This window comes from Malassezia japonica, chromosome 2 (assembly GCF_029542785.1).
Source record: "Malassezia japonica chromosome 2, complete sequence".
NCBI lineage: Eukaryota > Fungi > Basidiomycota > Malasseziomycetes > Malasseziales > Malasseziaceae > Malassezia > Malassezia japonica.
The window spans coordinates 9,434-34,435 of record NC_083371.1 but is presented as its reverse complement, the minus strand read 5'-3'; the positions used below and the strand labels follow the sequence as shown (position 1 = coordinate 34,435).

The window sequence follows — 25,002 nt, the reverse complement described above, 5'->3', positions numbered from 1 at the left end:
GACCACGACATGTTCGACCAGCAAATCATCACAAAGAAGCGGAAAGCAGGTCCGGCGGACACCGGCGAGGTGATGGAACAAGATATCCATTCTTTTTTTGGATTACTCAATTTTCTACCCGACAAATTTACGTGTGATCATATGGTCAGTGTGTATTTTGAACGAGTCGAATGGATTCACCATGTCGTGCACCGACCTACGTTCAAGTCTTGGTATGATCAAGTAATTCAAGAGCCTTACTCCAGTATGAAAAGTGATCATACAAATTGTATCCAACTGTCCCTTCTTTTTGCGATGCTATGTCTCTCGATCTATTTTGACATAACTATAACTCGAGAAAGGTATCAGAAGGCGCAACGTTACTTTAGGCTTAGCTGTCGCGCGCTTGAAGTCGGGGAATATCTTGATCATCCGAATTTTGTCACTATTCAAGCCCTAATTATGCAAGGTCTATGGCTTAATGACCATGGGAAAGGAATAAGGCACCATCACAATCTAGCCATTGCCATCCGTATGGCAAACCTGCTAGGGATGGCAAGTCAAGATGGACTGACGGTGAAAAGAAGTGGAATAACCAGTGGCACCTCAGACCATGATCAAGATGAAAATATTGAAATACAGAAGGAGCTAAACCGTCGAGTGTACTGGAGTCTCGTCTGTCAAGACTATTACACAGCGTCATCGTGTAAATTCACATACCTGATTCAGCCAGGGCAAGTTGAAATACAAAGGCCACGCAATATTGAAGATGAGGATCTCTGTTTTTCCGGATTAAAAGAGAATGCAATTCACTTGGGTCCGACCTCGATGAGCTATCATATTGAAAAGATCCCTTATGCAATGACAGTGGGACGATATATTGACCTGTGCCATTCTCCCCATGGGATCCAATACCATGATATACTTTCTTTGGAACAGGAAACAAGGGGCTTACACAAGAGGCTTCCCTCTTATCTTCAATTTAGCAAGCAAAAATGCCCTACTACACCCCTGCAATGGCAAGCACTTTTCCTTGATATCACACTACACAATCGAATCATGAGACTGCATCGGTCCTTTATGGTTCGAGGCTACACTGACCCAACATACCAACACTCCACAGACGTCACCCTTTCTTCTGCAAAAGAACTTCTTGAATTGGTTTCCCAAGGGCGACTGGGCAACTTTCCTGGGCTACGATGGTGGGTTATCCGCATCCATGTCTTCACGGCTGGGGTTGCTTGTTGTTTGGCGCTATACCATCAAGGATACTGGAGCGGGTCTCGACGAGAAAGTGTGCAGAGCCTTGAGGATTATATTCGACTGACGTTTTCGCTCTTGTCGGACGCATCCGACTGCAGTAATGCTGCACAGCACGCAATCGAGACATTGGATATGATGTACCGAAAAGCGCGCAGAGTACACACAAGGAATACTTCGTCTATCCCTATTAATACAACACCGCACTATTCGAGGCATACTGGAGATGACCCTAGTTCAAGCCCACTTCCAAGCGTAAGCAATGCACCAGAGGAGCCTAGTCCAAGTATCGATTGGAATGCGTTGTTGTTATCCGCAAACTTTGTGCCTTACGAACTCGACCAAACTGTTTTGGAAACGATCGACGAATTTGCCCTTGGTCTTCCCTCTTAGTGCTGTTTTTGTTTTTATAATGTATACTATATTTACGAGCTCTTGCTGCTAGCTCGCTCAAGCCAAGGAAAGTGCTCTGGGCCATACTTATAGGCACGGAACAAGGCATTGCTTTCAGCAGGGAAAACATCAAGAAGCCTCTGCTCTTTGTATTGCTCAAAGTAAGGATTGAAGTACTCCCAGCACACATTATCTTCATCATCAATCTCAACAATGCGACCAAATGCACTTTCGCAGATGAGTGTGTTTCCGCGCTTAGCATTAGGGTCAACAGACCCCAGACGCTGTGCGCTTCCCATAAATGGAGAATAGAAACGCTCCTTGGATGGGTCACTCCATGACCACACAATTGACTTTCTGGCACGGTCGATCTCCAAAGCGCGAGAAAATTGGAAACTTTGGTCATGGCGGAATGCACCGTTATCAAACAGTAAGATGTTCCCATTGTCAAGTTCCGTAGCATTGTGTTGCTGAGCAACCGTGTTGCTATCCAAATGCCAAAGAATTGACTTGTCTGTGCGAGAGACGATGATAACCGCAGAAACACTCCGAAGTGAGCACAGAATATTCCCATCTTTCAGCGGGTATACACTGTTGATCAGAGGCCATTGCTCCCTAGGATAGTGAGGTTGCAGCGGGAACGTAGTGCGATCCAGGTGTTCACTAACACGCCATTCAAAGGTGACGTTTCCATTTCCATCCACCTCTTTGATTACATCCGCATAGACGCTTCCATCATCGGCCTCTGTTCCAGGAAGACCACCCAGTACCGTGACGCTCGTGTCATGGTCAAGCTTCTCCAGTGATGCATATAGGATCCTCCCTGTGCCATCTCCGTAGTGGTATGCATCATGATGCGCGAGGGGATCGCGGTGCTCGTGAACCACTTCGCCCGTAGCCGGGTTAATTTCGCTCATGATACCTCCACCGTACTTGTTGAAGAACCAAAAGGGACGGGGGGTATCTGGATCAATACTGTTTATAGCCAAGTTTCCGTTGGGAAGAAGGCGCGAGTGACGACCATTACGATACGGGCGTGTCCATCGGTGAACCTCGTTCCCTTCCACGTCGACAAGATATGTTGTGTTCGAGGTTAGAGGCGAGAACAACAGATACCCAGGCGTGACTTTGTCAGGGTCACTCGCAATCAGACCGACACCACGTCGACGGATAGAGTTTTGATCCACCTTGGACGGCATGACCTTTGAGAGTTGTTGAGGGTAAGGTTAAACTTGCATCTTTGTATCAAGACTCATTTTATACTGGACAGGAACATTGCGTAAGGGCCAAAGCGCCTCCACGCGATAACAATTTCTGATTTGCCGTGAGGTATAGAATTCGAAATAAGATAACGAAATCTCGGCATGCGCCGAGATTAACGTCGGTGGGCGCCGAGGCTCTGACGAGCTGAGGGCTTGCAAGTCACCAATAGAAAAGCGCCGCTCTACAAGCCACTAGGTAAGAAGCAAAAGACGCAATCTGCGCTAAAAAGCATTGGCCAAGAAACGCCAAGTCATGGGGAAGGGAGATAACAAGTTCGGTCTAGGCCGAGCCCAGGCGGGGTTGTTCGTGATAGACTCTTGAGATTTGGCTCTTCGCGGGGCAGTTAAACCTTATTCCAGGTTCGAGATTGCGCAATCTCCTCTGCGTGGATGTATCAAAAAGCAGTCGAACTTCAAGATGAAATGTAGTCCTGAGTGCGAAGCTTTTTGCTGCGAGAAAGATTGCAATGTCCCAGGATCATAACGAGGAAAAACGATTGTCCACTGAGAAAACCGACATATGCATGAATGATGAGCTTGACTCCAACAACTCTATCACTTTACCTGAAGAGACTGTATCAAGCAATGAGTTCTTTACAGGTCGGCTCAAAATTGACGTTTTCGTGCTCGGGTTCCTTGTGTTGATGTTCATCCACCTTCAACTTGACAGGACTAATCTGGGGAACGCATTGACAGATGGATTTGCTCCTCAGCTAGGAATGACACAAACTCAGATCAACACCGGTCAAACTCTTTTTACACTGGCCATCGTACTGTTCGAACTGCCCAGCAATATTATTGTAAAGCGCATGGGGCCGCACGTCTGGCTACCAGGCATCATGTTAGCTTGGGGAATTGTCACGATATGTCAAGCAAGCCTCAAGAACGAAGGCGGGTACTATGCTACACGGTTTATTCTCGCAATGTGCGAGGCTGGTACGTCTTGCTAGATTTCTGGAACAACATGCTAACCAACTGCTAGGTTTCATTCCCGGCGCCGCCTACTACTTGGGTCGATTTTACGTCCGAGGTGAGATGGGGTTGCGGTATGCAATTCTATGGTGTTCCAATTCCATTGCTGGTGCTATTGGAGGTGTTCTTGCTCTTGGTATTTTGGAATTGAACGGCCGAAGTGGTCTTCATGGCTGGCAATGGCTATTCATTATCGAGGGTTTGATGACCTGTGTAGTCGCCTTGGTTGGAATGAGCTTTCTCCCCAGAGATCTGCAAAGCGCTTCTAGAAACCGATGGAGCAATCTGTTTTGGGGAAAGCTGCCAGGTATTCTATCGGAAAAAGAAGCAACTACACTGGTAACGCGAGTCGAGCTGGATGATGCTACCAAACACACTGAATCATCCCGTGGTGTACAGCTTAGAGACTTTGATTGCTTTTTGGGCTGGAAACTTCCTGGCCATTGTGCCATGGCATTTCTGAGCTCGGTCATGTTTATGCCAATCAACACGTATGCCCCTTCCATTATCAAGTCGCTTGGGTTCCAAGGATACACTGCGAATGGACTAAACAGTGTGGGTAACGTGCTTGCCTTGTTTGTTTCGATTGGGCTGGCATGGAGCTCAGACCGGTTCAGAGAGCGTGGAGTCCATATCCTGGCTGGGTTTCTCTTATCTGCGGTTGGCCTTCTCTGGCTTGCCCTAGCGCCTGACGGCACTGCAAAAGGGGTCTTATTTGCGGCCGTAATTGTCACGGAGGGCGGAATGGGAAGTGTACAAGGTATTAATGCCGCATGGCTATCCTCCAAACTATCTGAAAGACAACGGCCTGTCGCGCTGGCTGCCTATGCAATGAGTATTCAACTGGCCGGTTTCGTGGGCAGTAACATATTCGAGAAGCAAGATGCGCCACGTTACAAGAAAGGCTTGTTAATTTGTGCCGGATGCGTACTTGGTGCATCGGCGTTTTGCATTGTATGGACCCTTTTGTACAAGTGGTCCGACCGAAGGACACCCAGGGTGGAGGACCGGACTCTTGAAGTCGCAGGAGGGTGAGGAATGGCCCAATTTTTTCTCGGCGCATCAATAAGACGCCGCCATGATCAAACGTATTGAGGGTATATTGGCAATCGAGTTCAAGGTGGATGTAGATTTGGGAATCGTTGTAAGAGATAGAGTACTAAGAGCTATGAGAATCTCTCGATCAATGAAGTGGTACACTTGAGAGGGTTGCATCAATCACGGACGTCAGTGCCCTGATTCGCGAACCGTACAAGTTCTCAATAGTAGCGGATACATATTTGGTAAAAGGTTTCTTAGGATCAGTCTTAAATAGTGGCATTTGTGAATATCCATCCGTCCGTAGAGGCAGTCCTAGCAAGGCAATTACCAGGAGGGATCAACGCCGTAGCAGTTGCGGCAGTAAGTGAAGTGCTCCGCGTTCGGGTCAGTGCAGCCGGAAATACCGAAGCGGAAGAAGCAGTCAACGTAGGACTGAGCGCACTTGTCACAGTCCTGGCCAGCGCGCTTCTGCATAGCGACGTGCTTCTCCATACCGGCAGCGCAAACCACGTTGAGGAGTAGAGTAAGAGCGAGAAGAACGATGACGGAAGCCTTGAAGCCGTACATTGTGTGACAGAGAAACAGGAACGAGGACCGTAAATTGGACGTGGAGATCAAATGGGCCGTGGATACTCGATCAACCCCCGAACAGGGACATGCACGTGATTTTGGCATGTGCATGCCGAGCCACGGGTGTGGGGAAATACATAGTGGAGGTATTGGGAAATGTTGCCGTATAGCCTAGCCTTTTGTACTTGTCAAGCTTGGCAAAATAAAAAAAACAAAAAACAAAGCCGAATGCTGGTTTGATGACACACAGTAGGCGCTACAGGTGATAATGGAGCTTTGTAATACATAAATAGTGCTTGCTTGAGCAGGGCTCAAGGCCCAGTGTTGCGCTGAGAATGCCAACTTTCATGTTGCGTAGCAATGATCTTTGTACAGTTGTAACTCTAGCATTGATTCACACTATTCAAAAAAAAAAAAAGATTTTGAAAAGTCAATTGCGATTCGAAGTGAAAGGGGACGTATATTGAAAAAACCCTAGCACGCAAACCAAGGCCCGGTTCTACCTACGACGTGGGGCATTCAACGAACTCCTCGCCGAGCACGGAGCGGGTGAACTGCATATCGAAGTCAGGCAGCGACACGAGCAGGTCGATATAGCCGACCAGAGGCGTGAGAGGGTTTGTAGAACCTTCCTCCGTGTTTGCATATGCCTTGAAACTTGTAGCCCATTCGTCCATGGGAATCCACTTGAAGGTAGTCTCCACGCGCGAGCTGTTCATGTCCGTAAGCGCGTGCGGGTTCTTGATGTGGAACGCAGGATACTTGCCAGACCACGCCGCTGGCTTCGTCAGCAGACGGCCAAACATGTCGCCGAACCAGCTGATCGGTGTTTCGGAGAAGTTCGCCTGCGAGATGGGCGCATATCCGAACTGCTCACACCCTGCGATGATGCGATTGATAAAGCTGTCCTTGCTGCGACCAAGCTGGTAGGTCTCGCGGTTCAGTTCTTCGCCCATGCCGGCGATACCACCGAGTGTACCGGGGCGAACCACGAGCACCGGCACGCCACGAGCGCGTGCGCGCTCCACAAGCCTCTCGGACACCCACTTGGACTGGCGGTATCCACCCAGCAGTCCCGATGCGAGTGCAGACAAGTCAAAGTCTTCGCGTATGACCTTGACGTTCTTTTCGCCTGCCGTGTTGATCCACATGTTTGTGGAGCCGAAGTAGCAGAGGGCCTTGGGCTTCGTAGTTGCGACGAGCTTAAGCACCTGGCTCGTCGAGTACGTGTTCACTTGCACGAGGCTGCGGTAACCCGCGACGTGGTCGGCCTTGCCGTGTGTCTGCACGACGAGGTCCGTCTCTGCCGCAAGTTGCGTCCAGTCTGCGTCCGACAGCCCGAGGCGCGGCTTTGTCACGTCGCCGAGCACGACATGGACGCGGCCGAGTTCTGCGGTATCGTGCATGTTCTTTGAGAACGCTTCGCGCAGCCGCTGCTCTGCACCGGCGACACAGTCGCCACGCAGAAGCGCTGTAAAGTGGGCGCGGGGAAGGGCTCTAAGCATGCTTGCCAGCACCGCGCTACCCAGGAACCCTGTACCGCTCGTGATGAAAACGCGGAGCTTGTCGTTCTCGGCGTTGATCTGCGCAATGTCAAACTCACCGAGCGTTTCGTCGGTGATTGCTTCGCTCTCGAATTTCGTGACGTCTGCAGCATAGTCCTCGGCCTTGTCGGCAAGGGCCTGCTTGGGTCCGCCGTTCTCGTCACCGGTCGCGGCGAGCACCGCGCGCAGAGCGCCGACAGACACGGGACCGAGCAGCTGGAGCTGGGTCATCTTCACGCCGTGCTCTGCATCAAGCACCGCACTGAGGCGCGAGGCAGACATCGAGTCGAGTCCGAGCGCCGAGAGGAACGCCGAGTCATCGATGCTGTCGGGCTCAAGGTTGAGCAGCTTGCACAGCATGCCGGTGACTGCATCCACCTCTTGGAGGCCCGTCTCGACAACCTCGTCGTCGTCGTCGTGCTCGGCGAGGTGCGAAAACGAGGTGCGGCACGATTCAGCGATCTTGTAGCTCACGGTCCAGTCAAGGTTGCCCGGGATGTAGTACGGCACCGGCTGGTTGGTCACCGTGCGCGACAACGCATCGCGGATCCGCATGCACAGCTCACGCGACGAGCACGCCAGCGCAAGCATCGACTTGGTCGCGGCCGTCTTTCCTTTGGCCTCCACGAGCTGCGCAAAGACACCGACATCGGTGATGGCGGGCACGGCAATGCTGATGATGTTGCGGTGGTCCTTGGCCATGCGGTTGAAGTAGGCCTGGGCCGCGTTGTAGTTCGCTTGGCCCGGGTTAAAGTAGAGCGCGGCGGTCGAAGAAAACAGCATCAAAAAGTCCAGCGAAGACACATCGACCAGCCGTTCGATCACCTCCAGCACACCGAGCTTGCTGTCCGTGACGCGCTTGAACTTGGCCTCGTCCATGTTCACAAATTGGTCGTCGGCGAGCGCGACGGCCATGTGGAAGATACCCGCGAGTGGCGCCATTTCGTTCGCTGCATCAAACACGCCGCGCATGTCGTCTTCGCTCAATGCGTCGGCAGCCATCACACGTACGCGCACGCCAGGATAGAGTGGGTCGCCGCCGATCGCATCGATCGAGCGCTTGTCGACCATGTCGAGCTTTCCACGGCGGCCGGTGAGGATGATGTTGCGGGCGCCGTTGGCGATCATCATAATGGCCAGACGCGGACCTAGTCCACCACAGCCACCCAGCAACACATAGGTAGCGCGTGGGTCGAACACCGCCTTGGGCGGCAGCTGCGGCGAGCGTGTGCCAGCGCTGCAAGCCTCGGAGAGGTCCACGGCGATCTTGCCAATGTGCGTGCCGGACTCCATCAAGAGGTACGCCTCCTGGAGGCCGTTGACTCCCGAGAAGGGGTGGCCCACGAGGTACTGGAACGGCGCATGGACGTGCTCCTGAGTGACTTCTTCCATCAGCTGAGCCATGCGCTCGGGGTCCTTGTGTGCAAGCATTCCGAGTTCGATCGCAAAGTAGCAGATCGCCTTGGCAAAGTGCGCCATGGTCATTGGGCTGCCCGCCAGGTGGTCGCGCTTCGAGATGTCGACAAAGCGCCCGAGCGGCGCGAGGGAGTCCAGGCCCGCCTGCAGTCCCACGCCTTGTAGCGAGTTTAGCACCACGTCAAAGCCATTCTTGTTGCGTGCCTGCAGCCAGCGGCGGCTTTCGCCGCGCCATGCCTCGATCGAGCGCGAGTTGGACATGTTCTCGTACGGGATGCCAAAGGTCTTGTGCAGGAAGTCGCGCTTCTGCTGCGAGCCCACGGTGCAAAACACCTCGAGGCCGCGGCGCTGCGCAATCTGGATCGCACTCACGCCGACACCGCCAGCAGCAGCCTGGATCAGGATCGCGTCGCCGCGGCGGATGTTGGCCAGCTGTACCAGGCCATGGTACACGGTGCCGTAGACGATCGGGAAGGCGGCGGCCTCCAGGGTGCTCATGTTGTCCGGCACCGCGGTGAGCAGCAGATCGCCCGCAGTCGCATGCGTGCCTTCGCGGCACAGGTTGGACGAGCCCATGACGCGGTCTCCAATCTGGAAGCGCGTCACGTCACTGCCCTTCTCGACGACGGTACCTGCAAACTCTGACAGGCGGTCGTTGGCCGGCAAGAGTCCTGTGGCGGAGAGTACATTCTTAAAGTTGAGTGCGACAGCTTCGGTGCGCACGAGCACTTCGTGCGGGCCGAGCGGTGGCGGGAGGTACTGGTGAGGCACAAGTGCCGACACGCTCGCAGCGAGCTGGCGCCCATCGAGGTCCAGCACCCACGGGCTCGTGAGCGGCTGCTCGACAATTCCAGGCGCACGCACGATGCGGCGCTGGAAGATGGTGCCGCCACCGCAGACGCGCGTAAAGGGCTCGACGGCACCTGTAGGCGCGAGCTGGATCAGCTCGGCGAGCACGGCCAGGCGGCGCTCCTCGGGCACGTCGCTGGCAAAGACCACGCCGTAGGCATGGATGTTTGGGAACTCGTTCTCGATGGTGCCTGCGAGCGAGAGGCCACGCGCGCCTTGCGCATCGTCCTCGCCGAGGACCCAGACCGAGCCTGTGGGATTCGCGCCAAGCGACTTGACCGCCTCGACAAGCTCCGTCTCTGTGCCAGCGCAGAAACGGTACACGACCGTGGTATCATCCAGCTTGGTCACGCCGCTGGGATCCACGTCGACGTGGCCTGCACGGCACAGCCAAGGGGTGGTGCGCTGACGCACCACCGTGGTGTGCATGCCGCTGTCAAAGCCGGCCGACTGCAAAAAGTCGGTGGTATGCTTGTCAGCACCGTAGCATGCAGCACACACCACTGCATTCGCAGCAGAGAGCTCAAACACGGCGAGCACGCCGCCAGGAACAAGCATATCCTCGAGCTCGTCGAGTGCGTCCTGCGGCGTTGGGCTCGAGCGCAGCACGTCGATGGCACACACAAACTCGAAGCTTGCCGGGCGCACGCGCTCGGCGTCCTTGGCCGCAGACGCAATGTCGTATGGCGCGTCTCCCTGCGCCTTGTTCTTGGCGAGGTTCAGCGGAACGACCTCGAGGTGGATCCCACGCTTCGCGGCGCGGGCCACGAGTCCACTGAGCCGCGCCTTTTTCTGGTGGACGTACACTTCGAGCACACGCACGACCTGGCGCCCCTCGGCCGCGGCATGTTCCAGCACAGACTCGAGGAGGGCCACCGCGCCAAGTGCCACGGCGTCGCGCACCGCGTCCAGTGCATACATCTCCTGTGCGTTGCGCTCTGCTTCGGCAGAGAGGCGGTCTGCGGCGTGGACAAGCGACATGTCGGCCACGGCCGCCACCGCCTCTTTCTCGTCGAGCGCCGGCGCAAGGTGCGCCATGGGCCCCAGGAAGCGCGGCTCCCACGTCTCTGTGTACGCGACCATCTCCTGCCCGTCGTTTTCAATGACACGGCGCGAGCGCAGGCCGCGCACAATGACAAGCGTGCGGCCCGTGTCGCGATCAAAGAGCGTAATGTCGAGGCAGGTGCCGATCTCGTTCGCCTCGAGGCAGATAAAGTGGATCATGAAGCCGCGCACGCTGCGCAGCTCTGCCGGGTCGACCAGGAGCGAGACCTCTTCGAAAGAGGAGGGCATGTACGTGTCCTTGACGAGCTTGCTCTGGTCCTCGAACGAGAACACGATCGCCCACGTCGACAGCAGCAGGGAGTCGAGCAGACCGGGGTGCACACACATGCCCTGCGCCTCCTTGGTCGTCCAGAGGTCCGGCAGGGGGTCGACAAAGCTGAGGTAGTCGCGGCCACGCTTGGACGACGTCAGGAGCTTGGTGATCATGGCAAACTCGCGCGTGTACGAGGCGCCCGTGCTGCGGATCTTGGAGAAGAAGTGGTCCGCTTCCATCGTCAGGTCAAAGTCGTCCATAAAGTTCTCCCCGAGCAGCTCCGTCGCATTGGCCGGGCCGCGCGTCGAGGGCTCGGGATAGCCAAAGCCCGACGCGTGCTTCGTGTCGAGGATCACGCCGCGGTCGTCGGTTGTGACCTTGGACGCGGAGCTGAACGTCCACTGGTTTGGCACGTCCGTGTGCCGCAGCCCGCAGTACTTGGGCAGGTCGTCCTCGCGAAGCATCAGCGCGCGGTGGATCTGCACATGGCGCAGCGTGCGCGCGCCCGACTCAAATGCCGCCTCGAGGTATGCGGTGCCGGGCACGACGATCGCCTCGCGGATCTGGTGCCCCAGCGTCCAGCTGTGGGTCTTGGGCGACATGCGGAACAGCGGCGAGCTCAGTGGGCGCGGGTCAAACGCCAGGCGGCGGTTCGCCGACACGGGGTCCTCGGAGAACTCCTGTTCCACGCCCTGCAGGGGAAAGTTGGGCAGACGCTTGTGGTTGTAGCCAAGCGGGAGGCTCACCGGCGCGAGGCTCTCGAGCAGGTCGACGGACAGGTCGCGCGCGCCCGCGCACAGGCTCGTGCCGGCCGCGTGGAGGAACTGCTCGACCTCGGCAGGGGCGTCGGGCGCCTCGCCTGCGCGCAGGTTCGGGCGCCGAGCGCTCGACACGACCGTGGTCGTTTCCGCAACGCCGGCCGCCTTGGCGATTTCGTCCATGTAGGAGAGGAGTACATTGTGCGGGGCGATCTCGACAACGAGCATCGACTGCTCCTGCTGCTTGCCGTGTGCAAAGTAGGCATCGAGCGCGGGCTGGAACAGCACGGGGTTCCGCACATTGTCCCAGCAATAGTCCGTTTCAAACCGCCTGCCAGGTTCGTACACTGTGCCGTTGACAGTGCTGACAAACGTGCGCTGCGACACGCCGCCCTCGCCGAGGACGGCGTGCACCTCGTCGCAGAACGACGCCTTGCACACGTCCACGAGCGGCGAGTGGTACGGGCCGCCGACGCGCAGCGGCCGTGCAAACATGCCGCGGGCCTGCGCCTTTTCGACGAGCGCGGCAATGAGCTCCTTGCGCCCCGACACGGTGACTGCTTCGACCGAGTTTACCGCCGAGATCCACAAGCCGTCCGAGACGCGCTGCTCGTCCAGGACGTCGCGCACAAGGCGTTCGCCGCTGGCGGCATCCGTGCCGAGTGCAGCCATCGTGCCGCCGACCGAGCGCAGATCCGCAAGCGCATGCGAGCGCGCAAGCGCGAGTCGCAGCGTCTGCTCGAGGGAGAAGGCGCCCGAGGCGTAGAGCGCCGCGATTTCGCCGACCGAGTGGCCGGCGACTGCGTCGGGCACGAGACCGACAGCGACCCACAGGTCGTAGAGCGCGATCTGGAACATGGTGATCGAGATAACGATCCCGTCGACGTCCCATACACCGTCATCGCCGGCAGGAACGGCGGCGGTGCCGCCCGGCGCAAAAAGCCCGTAGTCGTGCACGAACGAGCGCCCGTAGAACTTGCGCACGACCTCGTCGCTACGCTCGATCGACGCGCGGAACGCGGGGTAGCGCGCATAGAGGCGGCGGCCCATGGCGCCGTGCTGCGGCCCCTGGCCACTAAACACAAACAGCTTCTGCATGCGCAGGTCCTTGGAGGCAATGAGCTTCTGCTCGCTAAACTTGAGCGGCGCGCCGGCGGCCCCGACTGCGTACTGGGTCAGGGTGTGCCCGCGTGCGCGCTCGGTCGCGACGCGTGCGATTAGCGCGGCGTCCACCACGTCGGGCGCGGCCGCAAATGCGGCAGAGATGCCCTCTGTGACGGCCGCGAGCGAGCGGCTGGTCATGCCGCCCGCGGCCACGAGAAACAGGTCGTCTTTCGCGAGCGCCGAGGCGGGCGGCGCATGGTGCGGCGCGCGCTCGAGCACCAGGTGCCCATTCGCGCCGCCAAACCCGAACGAGCTGACTGACGCGACGTACCGTCCGTCGTGCGTGAGGGCGTCCGAGGGATACTCCTCGACCTCGGTCGCGACGCGGATCTTGAACGCGTCCCAGTGAATCTTGGGGTTCGGCGTGCGAAAGTTGAGCGACGGGAGGATCAGGCCGGTGTCGAGCGAGAGCGCGGTTTTGATCAGGCCGACGATACCGGCGCCGGTCTCGAGGTGGCCGACGTTGGTCTTGACGGACCCGATCGCGAGGCGCCGCGCCTCGGCGCGTCCCTCGCTGAAGACCTCGCCGACGCCGTTCGCCTCGATCGGGTCGCCGACCGTCGTGCCTGTGCCGTGGCACTCGACGTAGACGGCCTCGTGCGGTGCGCGGCGCGCCTGTGCATAGGCGCGGCGCATCGTGTGCATTTGCATGCGCCGCTCGGGCATGGTGAGCGAGCTGCCGCGGCCGTTGGCGTTGATGCAGCTGCCGGTCACCTCTGCGTAGATATGATTGTTGTCGCGCAGCGCGGCCGACGTGCGCTTAAGGACCACGACAGCGCAGCCCTCGCCGCGCACGTATCCGTTGGCGTCCGCGTCGAATGTCCGGCACACGCCGTCGGGCGACAGCGTGCCGAGCTTGCTGAACGAGATCGAGGCGTTCGGCGAGAAGATGAGCGAGGTGCCCGCCGCGAGCGCCGTATCGCAGTCACCCTGCAGGATCGCCGAGCGCGCCAAATGCACGGCGGTGAGACCGCCGGAGCACGCCGTGTCCAGGTACATGGACGGCCCGGTGAGGTCAAACGCAAACGACAGCCGGTTTGCCTGGATCGACGGCGAGCTGCCTGTGCCGTTGTATGCGCTGATCTCGTACATGTCGCGGGGAATGTTGTGCGCCTCGTGCGAGCCCGCGACGTACACGCCGCAGCTCGACCCGCGGTACGCCAGCCCCGAGTCCTCGAGCGCCTGCAGCGACGTGCTCAGCAGGGCCATCTGGTGGTGGTCCATGTCGTATGCCTCTTTGCGCGAGATGCCAAACTCGAGGTTGTCAAAGTCGTGGATATAGTGTAGGAAACCGCCGCGGTCCGTGCAGATCTTGGAGGGAATGTCTCCGCGGCCCGTATACTTGTCTGCATTCCAGCGGTCCTTGGGCACCTTTCCGATGCCGCTACGCTTCGACGTGAGCATATCGAGGAATTCCGCCTTGTCGCTCGCGCCCGGGAGCATGACGCCGATACCGACGATACACACCGTATCGTCGGCTGGCGCGCCGTTTGTCAGGTTCGCGTTCGTCTCCGACATGCTTGGCGGCGGCACAAGGCACTAGCGAGCGCCGTGCCCCTCTTTTAAAAGTGGTCTGTGCATGGCAACAAATTTGGTATGCGCAATGCCAGCAGCGAGGAAATTTGGCCTGCCACGCGCGGCGCGCTCGTGCTGCCGAAAGGGTGGCCCTGGGCGGCACACGCGCACGGGTACATCGCGCTGCAGATGGCGCTTGGCGCGCGTCTTGCTTGCGCAGATCAAGACGCACCTGTATCGGCATGCCGTCCATGGCTCCTCCTCCGGGCACGCGCTCTGGCCTCTGCGACGAGCCGCGGATGCTGGTCGACGACTTTGTCCGCGCACGCGGCGGGCACTGCGCCGTGTCCAAGCTACTGATATGCAACAATGGCCTGGCTGCCGTCAAGTGCATCCGCTCGATCCGCATGTGGGCCTACATGACGTTTGGCGACGAACGTGCGTGACCTTGGTCGCCCTCGCGACCGAGCACGACCTGAGCGCAAATGCAGAGTACATCCGCCTCGCAGACATGTACTTTGAGCTGCCCGCGGGCGGGAATGCAAACAACTTTGCCAACGTCGACTTGATCGTCGACGTCGCCCAGCGCGCGGGCGTCCACGCAGTGTGGCCCGGCTGGGGGCATGCGTCCGAGGATCCTCGTCTGCCGGAGCAGCTTGCGGCGCTCTCGCCGCCCATCGCATTCATGGGCCCGCCCGCAGCGGCGATGCACGCGCTCGGTGACAAAATATCGTCAATGATCGTCGCGCAGCACGCGGGACTCCCCTGCCTGCCCTGGAGCGGCTCGGAGGTGTGCGAGACAGAAATTGGGGCGGACGGGTGCGTGTCCGTGCCGCGCGCCGCGTACGCGCGTGCGTGCCTTCGGGACGCAGAGCACGGCCTGGCGTGCGCACATGCGATCGGCTTCCCCGTGATGCTCAAAGCGAGCGAGGGCGGGGGCGGGAAGGGCATCCGCATGTGCCACAGCCCAGAGAGCTTTACGCAGCTCTACGGCGCGGTCCTCGGCGAGGTGCCAGGCTCGCCCGTGTTTCTCATGAAGCTCGCCGAGGACGCGCGGCACCTCGAGGTCCAGCTGCTCGCCGACCAGCACGGCCAGGTGGTCAGCCTGTATGGGCGCGACTGCTCCGTGCAGCGCCGCCACCAAAAGATCATGGAAGAAGCACCGATATGCATCGCTCCCCCCCACGTGTGCCGCGCGATGGAGCAGGCATCCGTACGCCTCGCCGAGCTCGTCGGCTACCAGTCCGTGGGCACAGTCGAATGGCTCTATACGCCCGAGACAGAGGCCTACACGTTCCTCGAGCTGAATCCCCGCCTACAGGTCGAGCACCCCACGACGGAAATGGTCACGGGAATCAACATCCCTGCCGCACAGCTCCAGGTAGCGATGGGCATCCCACTGCAGCAAATCGACAGCGTCTGCGCCCTGTACGGCGTCCCTCGTGGCGCCGGCGTGTGGAGGGCACTGCACAAGGAGGCCCGTGCGCCGCAAGGCCACGTGGTCGCGTGCCGCATCACCGCCGAGAACCCCGACGAAGGCTTCCAGCCCAACCTCGGCGCGCTGCACGAGCTCCAGCTGCGCTCGGGCCCTGGGACATGGGGCTACTTTAGCATCGGTGCGCACGGTGCGCTGCACAAGTATGCAGACTCGCAATTTGGCCACGTTTTCGTCCATGCTAAGGACCGCGACGAGGCGCGCCGCCAGATGGTCGTCGCGCTCAAGGCGCTGTCGGTCCACGGCGAGTTTCGCACCACAGTCGAGTACCTCGTGACACTGCTCGAATCGCCTGCATTTGCACGCAATGCAGTGACCACCGGCTGGCTCGATGCTCTGCTCCGCGACAAGGCGCCCCAAAAGCGCGTCGCGCTCCACGTCGCGGTGCTGTGCGGCGCGGCGGTGCGTGCGCAGCTACTTGCGCGCACGTCGCGCGACGAATTTCGGCTCGCTCTGCGGCGGGGGCAGGCGCCCCCATGCGGGACGCTGCGCGTGGTGTACGCGATGGAGTTTGTGTACGACGGCAAGCTCTTCGCCGTCGAGGCACGCCAGTGTGCGCCGCGCGAGTGGGCGCTTTGCATAAACTCACAGACGGCGCACGTAGATGTGCGCGAGCTGAGCGACGGGGGTATGCTTGTGCGCCTGTCGGGGCGCGCACACACCGTGTACTGGAGCGAGGATGCAGCGCAGCTGCGCCTCTCGATCAACGGGCAGACGTGCGTCTTTGAAGAGGAGCAGGACCCGTCGCGCATCTGCTGCTCGACGCCGGGCAAGCTCGTGCGCTTCCTCGTTTGCGAGCACGAGCACGTCGCCGCGGGCACGAGCATCGCCGAGATCGAGGTGATGAAAATGTACCTGCCGGTCGTCGCCGAGGTGGGCGGCGCCGTGTCTTTTGCGCGCGCCCCGGGCGAGACACTCGCTGCAGGAGACCTCGTCGCAGTGCTCGCCGTAGACGACGCATCGCTGTTTCGGCGCCCAGCGCCGTTTGCGGGCGCGTGGCCGACCGGAGCGCCGGCAGAGCTCCCCAGCCGCGAGCCGCACCAGCGCCTGGCGCACGCACGCGCGGCGCTAGAGCATGTGCTTGCCGGCTACCTCGTCAAGGACATTGACACGGCCGTAGACACGTTTGTCGCGATGCTGCGCGAGCCCTCCCTGCCGTTCGCGCAGCTGCGCGAGGCACTCGCGCGCGCGCACAGCCGCGTCCCTCTGGCGGTACAACGCGCACTGCACGCCGCGCTCGACGAGGCCTGCGGCGTGTTTCCAGTGCAGGCGCTGCGCCGCACCCTCGACCGGGTCGCGGACGCAGACGCGGCCGCGGCACTCGCGCCCGCGGTGGCGGTCGTCGAAGAGCACCGTTTCGGCCTGGCGTACTACGAGTGTGCCGCGCTCTGTGCGCTCTTTGCGCAGTACGCCGCAGTTGAGGCCGTGTTTGCAGGCGGCCCGGATGCGGTGCTGCGCCGCCGCGAGGCGGGCGATTCCGAGGATGCGATCCTCGCGCTGCAGCTCTCGCACGAGGGGTGTGCAAGCAAGAATGCGCTCATCCTCCAGCTGCTCGAGCCCCACGTCCAGGACGCAGACCTGGTGAGTAACGCGGCGGGTGCGCAGGACATGGTGCGTGCGCTGCAGAGCCTGTCGGTGCTGCGCGGCGCCGCCGTCGCGCCGGTCGCACTCAAAGCACGCGAGATTCTCCTCTGCGCGCAGCTCCCCAGCTTTGCGACGCGCCGCGAGCAGATGGAGCGCACGCTGCGCACGAGCATCCTCGCGCGCACCGGGCGTGCCTCGACGCCCCATACGCCGGGCCTCGAGCCGCTGCTGACGCTGAGCGCGACGACGCACCGCACCGTCGACGTGCTGCAGACGTTCTTTGCGCACCCCTCTCCAGGCGTCGCGTACGCGGCGCTCGCGACGTACGTCCTGCGCGCGTACCGCGTCTACGACATCCTCTCGTTCCGCCCGGCGACGCTGCGCGTGGGGGGGCACGCCTGTGCACTGCTCACCTGGGCGTTCCGCATGCCGCCCGGCCTGCTCAGCGACCGCACAAAAGAGCGGCAGGCGTCGGTCACGGACCTCGCCGCACACAAGGCACACCGCAGCGTACCGCCGCCGCTGCGCCAAGGCGCCATGACCTGCTGCGCGAGGTGCGTGCAGCTCGAGGAGCTCGTCTCGCGTGCGCTGCCGTGTCTCGACGCGCCGGCGGACGAGCCCGTGCATGTGCTGACTGTCGCCGTCGTGGGCGAGCGCCGGCCGCAGTCGGAGCTGCGCCCGGAAATCGCGCAGGTCATTGCGCGCCAGGCCCCGGCGCTCGCCCGCGCGGGTGTGTGCCGCGTGACGGTGCTCGTGGGCCGCGAGCGCCTCTACCCGCTGTACATCACCTGGCGCCGCAGCGGCGAGCACTGGGGGGAGGAACAGGGGATCCAAAACGTGGAGCCCGCGCTGGCGCACGAGCTCGAGCTGGACCGGATGCTCGCGCACTTTGACGTGGCGCCGGTACAGCTCAATTCGTCCACGGTCTACCTCTACCACGCCCGGGGCACACGCAACCGCGCCGACGTGCGCTTCTTTGTGCGCGTGCTCGTGCGCCCGATGCCCCCGCCGCGCGACGTGCGCGAGTACGTCCTGGTCGAGAGCGAGCGCGTGCTCGTCGAGAGCCTCGACTGCCTCGAGGTCGCGCTGGGGCAGCACGCGTACTGCGCCGCAGACGGCTCGCACCTCTTTCTCTCGTGGCTCTTTCCCATTGACCTCGCGCTCAAGGACATTCTCGGCGTGGTGCGCACGCTCGCCGAGCGCTACACGGAGCGCTTCACACGCCTCCGCGTCGAAGAGGCCGAAATGCGCATCATGCTCTCGGGCGGGGGACAGCCGCGCCGTGTGCACGTCTTTGTCTCGGCCATGTCCGCGTTCCAGCTGCGGTACGAGGTGTACGACGAGGAGGCCCTGCCGAGCGGCGACACGGTGCTGCGCACCATCACCGCCCCGTCGTGCTGCCCAGCACGCGGCGGGACGAGCATCCACACGCCGTACACGAACCGCTCGGCACTCGCGACGCGCCGCGCGTGCGCAGAGCGCCTCGGCACCACGTTTGTGTACGACCTCGTGGATGCGCTGCGCCACGCCTTGTGCGCGCAGCGCCGCCAGGCGTCCGACACGGACCCCGTCGTGTCTGCCACAGAGCTCGTGCTCGGCGCAGACGGCCTCGCGCCTACCTCGCGCGCGCCGGCGCAAAACACGGTCGGGATGGTGGTGTGGCACCTTGTGCTCGCTACGGAAGAGTACCCCGCGGGGCGCCCGCTGTACCTCGCTGCCAACGACATTAGCGTGCAGGCCGGCTCAGTGGGGCCCGCCGAGGCCGCGCTGTTTTCCGCGGCAGCAGCGCGCGCACGCGCCGAAAAAGTGCCTTTTCTCTACGTGTCGGCCAACAGCGGCGCACGCCTCGGGCTCGTGCCCGACGTCCTGGACAAGTTCCGCGCCAAGCTCCGCGACGATGCGGCGGGCGGCATCGAGTACCTCTACCTCGACGACGCCGCGCTCGCGGCACTCCGCCCGGGGTGCGTCCGGACACGCGCGGTGCGCGCGCCGGACGGCACGACGCACCACGTCCTCACGGACATTATCGGCGCCGCGGATGCGGGCCTCGGCGTCGAGTCGCTCTCGGGTAGCGGGCGCGCCGCCGGCGAGATGAGCCGCGCGCGCGAGGCGATCTTCACCGCGACCATCGTGACAGGGCGCAGCGTCGGCATCGGCGCGTACCTCGCGCGCCTAAGCGGCCGCGTGATCCAGGTCGAGTCCGCGCCGATGGTCCTCACTGGCTTCCAGGCGCTGAACCAGCTGCTCGGCCGCCAGGTGTACGTGAGCAACATGCAGCTCGGCGGGCCGCAGGTCATGGCGCACAACGGCGTGTCGCACCTCGTCGCACGCTCGGACCTGGACGCAATGCATGCGTACGTACGCTGGTTGTCCTATGTGCCCGCGCACGCCGGCGCGCCACTGCCGCGCAGCCCGAGCCTCGACCCGGTGGAGCGCACTGTGGCGTACGTCCCGCCGGCGGCCGCGTACGACCCACGCCTGCTGATCGTAGGCGACGCGCACGCGCCCGGCCTCTTTGACCGCGGCTCGTTCCAAGAGACGCTGCCCGAGTGGGCCACGAGCGTAGTCGTCGGCCGTGCGCGCCTCGGCGGCATCCCTTTCGGCGTGATCGCCGCCGAGACACGCATGCTCGAGCGCGTGGTGCCGGCGGACCCCGCGAACCCGCATTCGACCGAGCAGCGCGTCCTCGAGGCTGGCCTCGTGTGGTACCCCAACTCGGCGCTCAAGACGGCGCAGGCCATCACCGACTTTCATCGCGAGGGACTCCCGCTGCTCGTGCTCGCCAACTGGCGGGGCTTTAGCGGCGGCCAGCAAGACATGCGCGACGAAATGCTCACGCAGGGCAGCAAGATCGTCGACGCACTCGCGGCCTACACGCGCCCCGTGTTTGTCCACCTCCCGCCCCGTGCAGAGCTGCGCGGGGGCTCCTGGGTCGTGCTCGACTCAGCGGTGAGCGCCAGCGGGCACATGGAGATGAGCGCCGACCCCAGCGCACGGGGCGGCGTCCTAGAGGCCGCAGGCCTCGTCGAGATCAAGTTCCGCACGGATCGCCAGCGCGCGGTCATGGAGCGCCTCGACGCAGGCTACGCCGAGCTTGCCGCACGCCAGCGCACCGCCACGGACCGCGACGCGCGTGCCACGGCGGCCGCACGCGCCGCGGAACGCGAACGCGAGCTCGCCCCGCTTTATCACACAATCGCACTCGAGTATGCCGACGCCCACGACCGCGCCGGCCGCATGCTCGCCACAGGCGTGCTCCGGCGCACGGTCGCCTGGGAGGGCGCACGCGCGTACTTTTACTGGCGCGCCCGCCGCCGCCTCGCCGAGCTCCGTGCACAACAGGCGCTACTGCGCGCGGACACGGCACTCGACGCGGACGCTGCACAGGCGCTCGTGTACGACGCGGCGGGGTACAAGGAGAGCGACTCGGACCAGGCCGCCGTGCACCGGCTCGATGCCGCGGACGCCGCGATCCAGACGGCCATTGCTACTGCACAGGCACGCGCCGTACGTGCGGCGCTCGATGCGCTCTCGCCGGAAGCGCGCAGGATGGCCCTTGCAGACAAGTAGGGGTTGATTACGATGGTTTTTGATATGCGTTTTTGAGTTACCCAGGTCCGCGCGTCGGGATACATGCGTGGCATGGCGCATACCAAAAGCACGCATGCGTCGGATAGGGCAGCGGCCGGACGATGTTGCGTGCGACCGGCATGGCCAGCGCAACGATGACTGCACCGGCCGCACCGCCGCTCGTGCTTTTTGCGTCGCTCGGCAACGTGGGCCAGCTGAACCCCTTGCTTGCGATAGCCGAGTGCTTTGCAAAGCAACACTCCGGGGTGCGCACGGTACTCGCCACGTCGCGTGAGCGCGAGCGCGCGGTACGCGCGGCGGGGCTCGAGTTCCTCGCGATATGGGACTCGTGCGAGCTATCGGAAGAGACGTGCCGCCGTTTTAACGATGCAGGTATCCGGAACGTGGACGCAATGGTCTACAACTGCACAGAACTACTTCGTAGTGAGGCCAACTACCGTCTGCCGGCCGCACGATTGGAGGCTTGGGTCGCGGAACACCGCCCATGGCTCATGGTATGCGACACCCTGACCGAGGCGGCACTCTCTGTAGCACTGCGCGCGCAGGTACCTTTTATCGTCAATACGCCATTGCCGCCGTACTTCAACTTTCCCGAGTGTCTTCCGAAAATCTTTCCGCCATTCGGTTCGGGGACGAGCCTGGTGAAAATTTCCTGGTGGCACCGCCTGTACGACTTGGCAGTCGTCGTGCGGTACGGCTACGCGCTGGTCACAAAGTTGAAGCCCATCATTGACCAAGACAGCGCGGCGGGGGTCCCTGCGCCGGACGCGTATGGCGCGGGCGCTGTCGCATTCTTCAACAACACCAGCCCGCTCTTGGCCGACCCGCGCGTGGCTTGGCCAGACAAGGTGCAGTGGATCGGCACTGTGCTGTCCGAGACTTCCGCTCGCCTCGTACAGCCAAAGCACTTTGCGGAAGCATGGGCCAGGGTGGGCGACGACCCTGCCAACCAGCCGCTGCATACGTGGATGGAGACCGCAAAGTCGAGCGGGTCTCCGATCGTGGTCGTGTCGCTCGGATCGATATACCGGCTCGACGCGCCTCGCGTCCAGGCTATCTACGACGCACTACGTCCCTTGCCCGTTCACGTGCTGTGGAAGCTGAGCGCGAGCGAGCAGGCGCATCTGCCGCCTGACGCACGCACCAACGATCGGTTCTGGGTGCTCGAGTGGTTTACCGACCCGATGCTTGTACTTGCACACCCCAGCGTCAAGCTACACATCAACCACGGCGGCGCAAACACGCTGCACGAAGCCTTGTACTTTGGCAAACCGCAGGTGTGCCTGCCCGCCTGGCTGGACTGCTTCGACTTTGCCATGCGGCTCCAGGACGCGGGCGCTGGCCGCTCGATTGACACCGCACCGCACCTCGACGCTACACAGCTTCTTGTGGCGGCCAAAGAGGTGCTATTCGACAACCCAAGCTACGTGGAACGTGCCGCGCGCTTAGCCGACGACCTGCGGGCCCGCGGCGGCGCAGCGGCGGCGGCAGCGCTCGTCGCCGAGACGCTTCAAGTTCGCCGTAGCACTTTGTAGTGTCATTCATTCGTTATATTTAACATTACTACGTCCGCTTCATGAGTGGTCTTTCGTCTTTCGCACCAGAATGCCGCGGATGACAGTGGCGCGCATGCTTGAAATAGCACTTGAAAGACAATGCGCGAATGGGTCCGTGCGAGAGAGAAACCCACGAATCACAATAACGACAAAGCACCTCCACAGACTGCGACGAATCCTCCCAGATTCGGATCGCACGTGGACGGTCGTACACTACCTTGGTGAGGTTGCTCACGCCATGGTACACCTGCATGTGGTAGAGATACTGGCTCCGCTTCATCGAGTACCATCCGCCTTTTTCGCACAAGTGGCACCAACCGAAGCGGTCCTTGTAGCTTCCACGACGCCATCGAGGGGTGTATAAGTCGATTTCATCGCAGGTCAGGGGAACATCGCGGAAGGTGACATCCGCGGACGACGGCGGAATTTCACAGTGCATGGTGCGGTGCAGGAACTCCTCCGTATTCGGATACTTGATGGGCTCGGAATTGCTGCTTTGCTCGGAAGACGTCTCTAGGACGATAGGGTCGTACTCGTTCAGCACAATGACGCGGGCGCCTTCGGGGCCGTTGCTCATCTGGCTCGCCATTCTGTGGCGTTTCGAGTGGACTTGCAGCCGACTGCCTTCGAGCAACGTAGGGTCGCATTGCGGGTCGCCTTGGCCATTCCTCTTTTCCCCAAACAGGGACGAAAAGTGTGCCATCACATTCTCGTCAACGCCCGAAGGCAGGGTGGGTTCGGTCTCGAGCCCAGTAAACATTTTGTCGGGAGTACTATCACAGGGGGAAATAGACGTAAGCGGCGACATAGACGTTATGGGGTGCAGGGGGTTGATGGGAGACATGCTGATAGGCTCTGTGCCAATGAGAGACGACCCGTTTACATTCAGATCCGACATTGTAACCCCAGTCATTTCGGCATTGAGCGGCTCGTGCGAGCAGCTTAGAGAGGGGGGAGGGCGCTGCTGCTTACAAGCACAAGGCATATGCGTTTCTTGTTGCGTCTCGCGAGGCTGCGTGGCGAGCTGCGTCAGCTGTCTGTATGTGTTGTAAAACTGCTCGCTAGATAGCAATGAACATTCCGGAAAGTGCTGCGCCGTGGGAGAGACGCCTCCATAATTTTCATAGCTAGGTATAGGTGGTCCAGGGACCTGCAGCGTGTTCGGGTGCGAGCAAGTAACGCAGCTAAAGGGAAACGTCTGTGCAGAATAGATCGGCAGTATAATGCCTTGGAGAGTGTGCATGTCAACGAAGGAGGACGATAAAGGTATTAGCGCTCCATTATACGCCAAGACGCACGTAGCCCACTGATCACACGGCGTTTTGACATGCGAAAACAGGGAGCTGCCAACGTTGGCACGTGCGCAGGCTTAAATAGAAATTGCTCAGCAATCATAGATACGGTTACCGGAAAGCCGGAGGCCAACTCGCTGTATGATGTCATAACCAAGGCGTAAGGACCTCTTTCAACATTGATTAAACTCGCTCGAGGGTGCACATTTAGGCCAAGACTTGGATGATCCAATGGCTTCTCAAATAGGAACACCGAGAATAACATACTAAGTCACATTTCATATGATTTTGCACCAGTAAATGCATATCAACGTCCTTAACTTAGAATAGCTCGTGCTATAACAGATCATTGCAGCGAGTCGTGTCCGCCATTTTTTACTGATCATTACGAATGCACCATGACCGAATATGACATTCATACCCATAGTCAAGCACTCGTGTTCAAATGTCTATCACAATCTATAGTTGATGAATTAGGAGCCAAGCCGCTTTATGGCCCTTCTTCCTCTCTTTGTCTTCTTTTTCAAAGCTCCGCTTGTGCTTCAGCTGCTCCTTGTTATACTCGCGGTCCAGCTTTGTGAGCTCCTGGATTCGCTCTCGCTCTGCCTTTTGCACGTCGTCCATCTTTCCTTTCCGATACGCTTTTCCAATGTCTTTCTCTGCCTCCCTTTCGATTTTTGCACGCTCTTTTCCATATTCTCGTTGTTCTTTGTCTCGCTCCCTCTCTCCCTTCAAGAAATCCTTCTCCATCTTGTCAACTTGCCTGGGTGTAAACTCTCCCTTCGATCGGAGAGTGGCAAACATCTGGTCCGCCTCTCCCGGTCCCAAGCCTTGTTTTTCAAAAGCATGAATTCGGTTTTTCATGGCTTTTCGCTGGGCCTTCTTGGAAGCACGTTCCGCTTGCCTGTTGCTAAGTGCCTTCAGCTTATTGGTCTGTGGTGCTGGTGGTGGCACCTTGTCAGTCAATGGCGACAACCACGGCATCATGCCCGACAATCGGCGCTCTTCAATAGACATCACTGCAGTTTCATGGTTAAGAGCAGGAATAGTTGCTGCCTCGCTCGGGATGTGCCCGAGCCGGACCAGCGCATCAGTCGTGCACATTTGAACTTTGAGTCCTCTTGGATTGAAGTACTCGGCGTTCGCCCGCCGAAGAAACGTTTCTCCACGAATTTTGCTTAACGCGTACACAGTAGCTTTTGAGCCCAAGGATACGATTGTACCCGCCAATTGGGCCCAGTGGTATGGTACCATACCGACAAACGAACCCACAACGTCCAAAATTTGTAGCGGAGCAAATTCTGTGCAAACAATGTTCATGTTATCAATGAACTCGATAAATTCATCCATAGGTACGTCAAAAGACCATAAATCAGGAGCATAGAGTCTTGCAAAGGGTGCTCCAGCTCGAGACTCGAGCCTTGGGATCCCAACTGGTCGTCG

The 25,002-nt window shown here is 60.2% G+C and overlaps 4 protein-coding genes across 4 annotated transcripts; 2 read left to right on the top strand and 2 right to left on the bottom strand.

The window, feature by feature from the left end:
* Positions 1–5,980: 5,980 nt before the first annotated feature.
* Positions 5,981–14,044, bottom strand: MJAP1_001131 (putative PKS-like protein biosynthetic cluster; the record flags this gene model as incomplete). The annotated part of the gene is made up of 1 exon (XM_060265097.1): positions 5,981–14,044. The coding sequence occupies one exon, from the start codon at positions 14,042–14,044 to the stop codon at positions 5,981–5,983; it is 8,064 nt and encodes a 2,687-aa protein (XP_060121080.1).
* Positions 14,045–14,283: 239 nt separating this feature from the next.
* ACC1_1 (acetyl-coenzyme-A carboxylase) lies at positions 14,284–20,690 on the top strand (the record flags this gene model as incomplete). The annotated part of the gene is made up of 2 exons (XM_060265096.1): positions 14,284–14,479; positions 14,533–20,690. The coding sequence occupies 2 exons, from the start codon at positions 14,284–14,286 to the stop codon at positions 20,688–20,690; spliced, it is 6,354 nt and encodes a 2,117-aa protein (XP_060121079.1).
* Positions 20,691–20,812: 122 nt separating this feature from the next.
* Positions 20,813–22,246, top strand: MJAP1_001129 (uncharacterized protein; the record flags this gene model as incomplete). Its single annotated transcript, XM_060265095.1, has 1 exon — positions 20,813–22,246. One exon carries the CDS (start codon positions 20,813–20,815, stop codon positions 22,244–22,246), a length of 1,434 nt encoding a protein of 477 aa, XP_060121078.1.
* Positions 22,247–22,285: 39 nt separating this feature from the next.
* On the bottom strand, positions 22,286–22,856 carry MJAP1_001128 (uncharacterized protein; the record flags this gene model as incomplete). The annotated part of the gene is made up of 2 exons (XM_060265094.1): positions 22,286–22,343; positions 22,480–22,856. The coding sequence occupies 2 exons, from the start codon at positions 22,854–22,856 to the stop codon at positions 22,286–22,288; spliced, it is 435 nt and encodes a 144-aa protein (XP_060121077.1).
* Between the last annotated feature and the right edge of the window lie 2,146 nt (positions 22,857–25,002).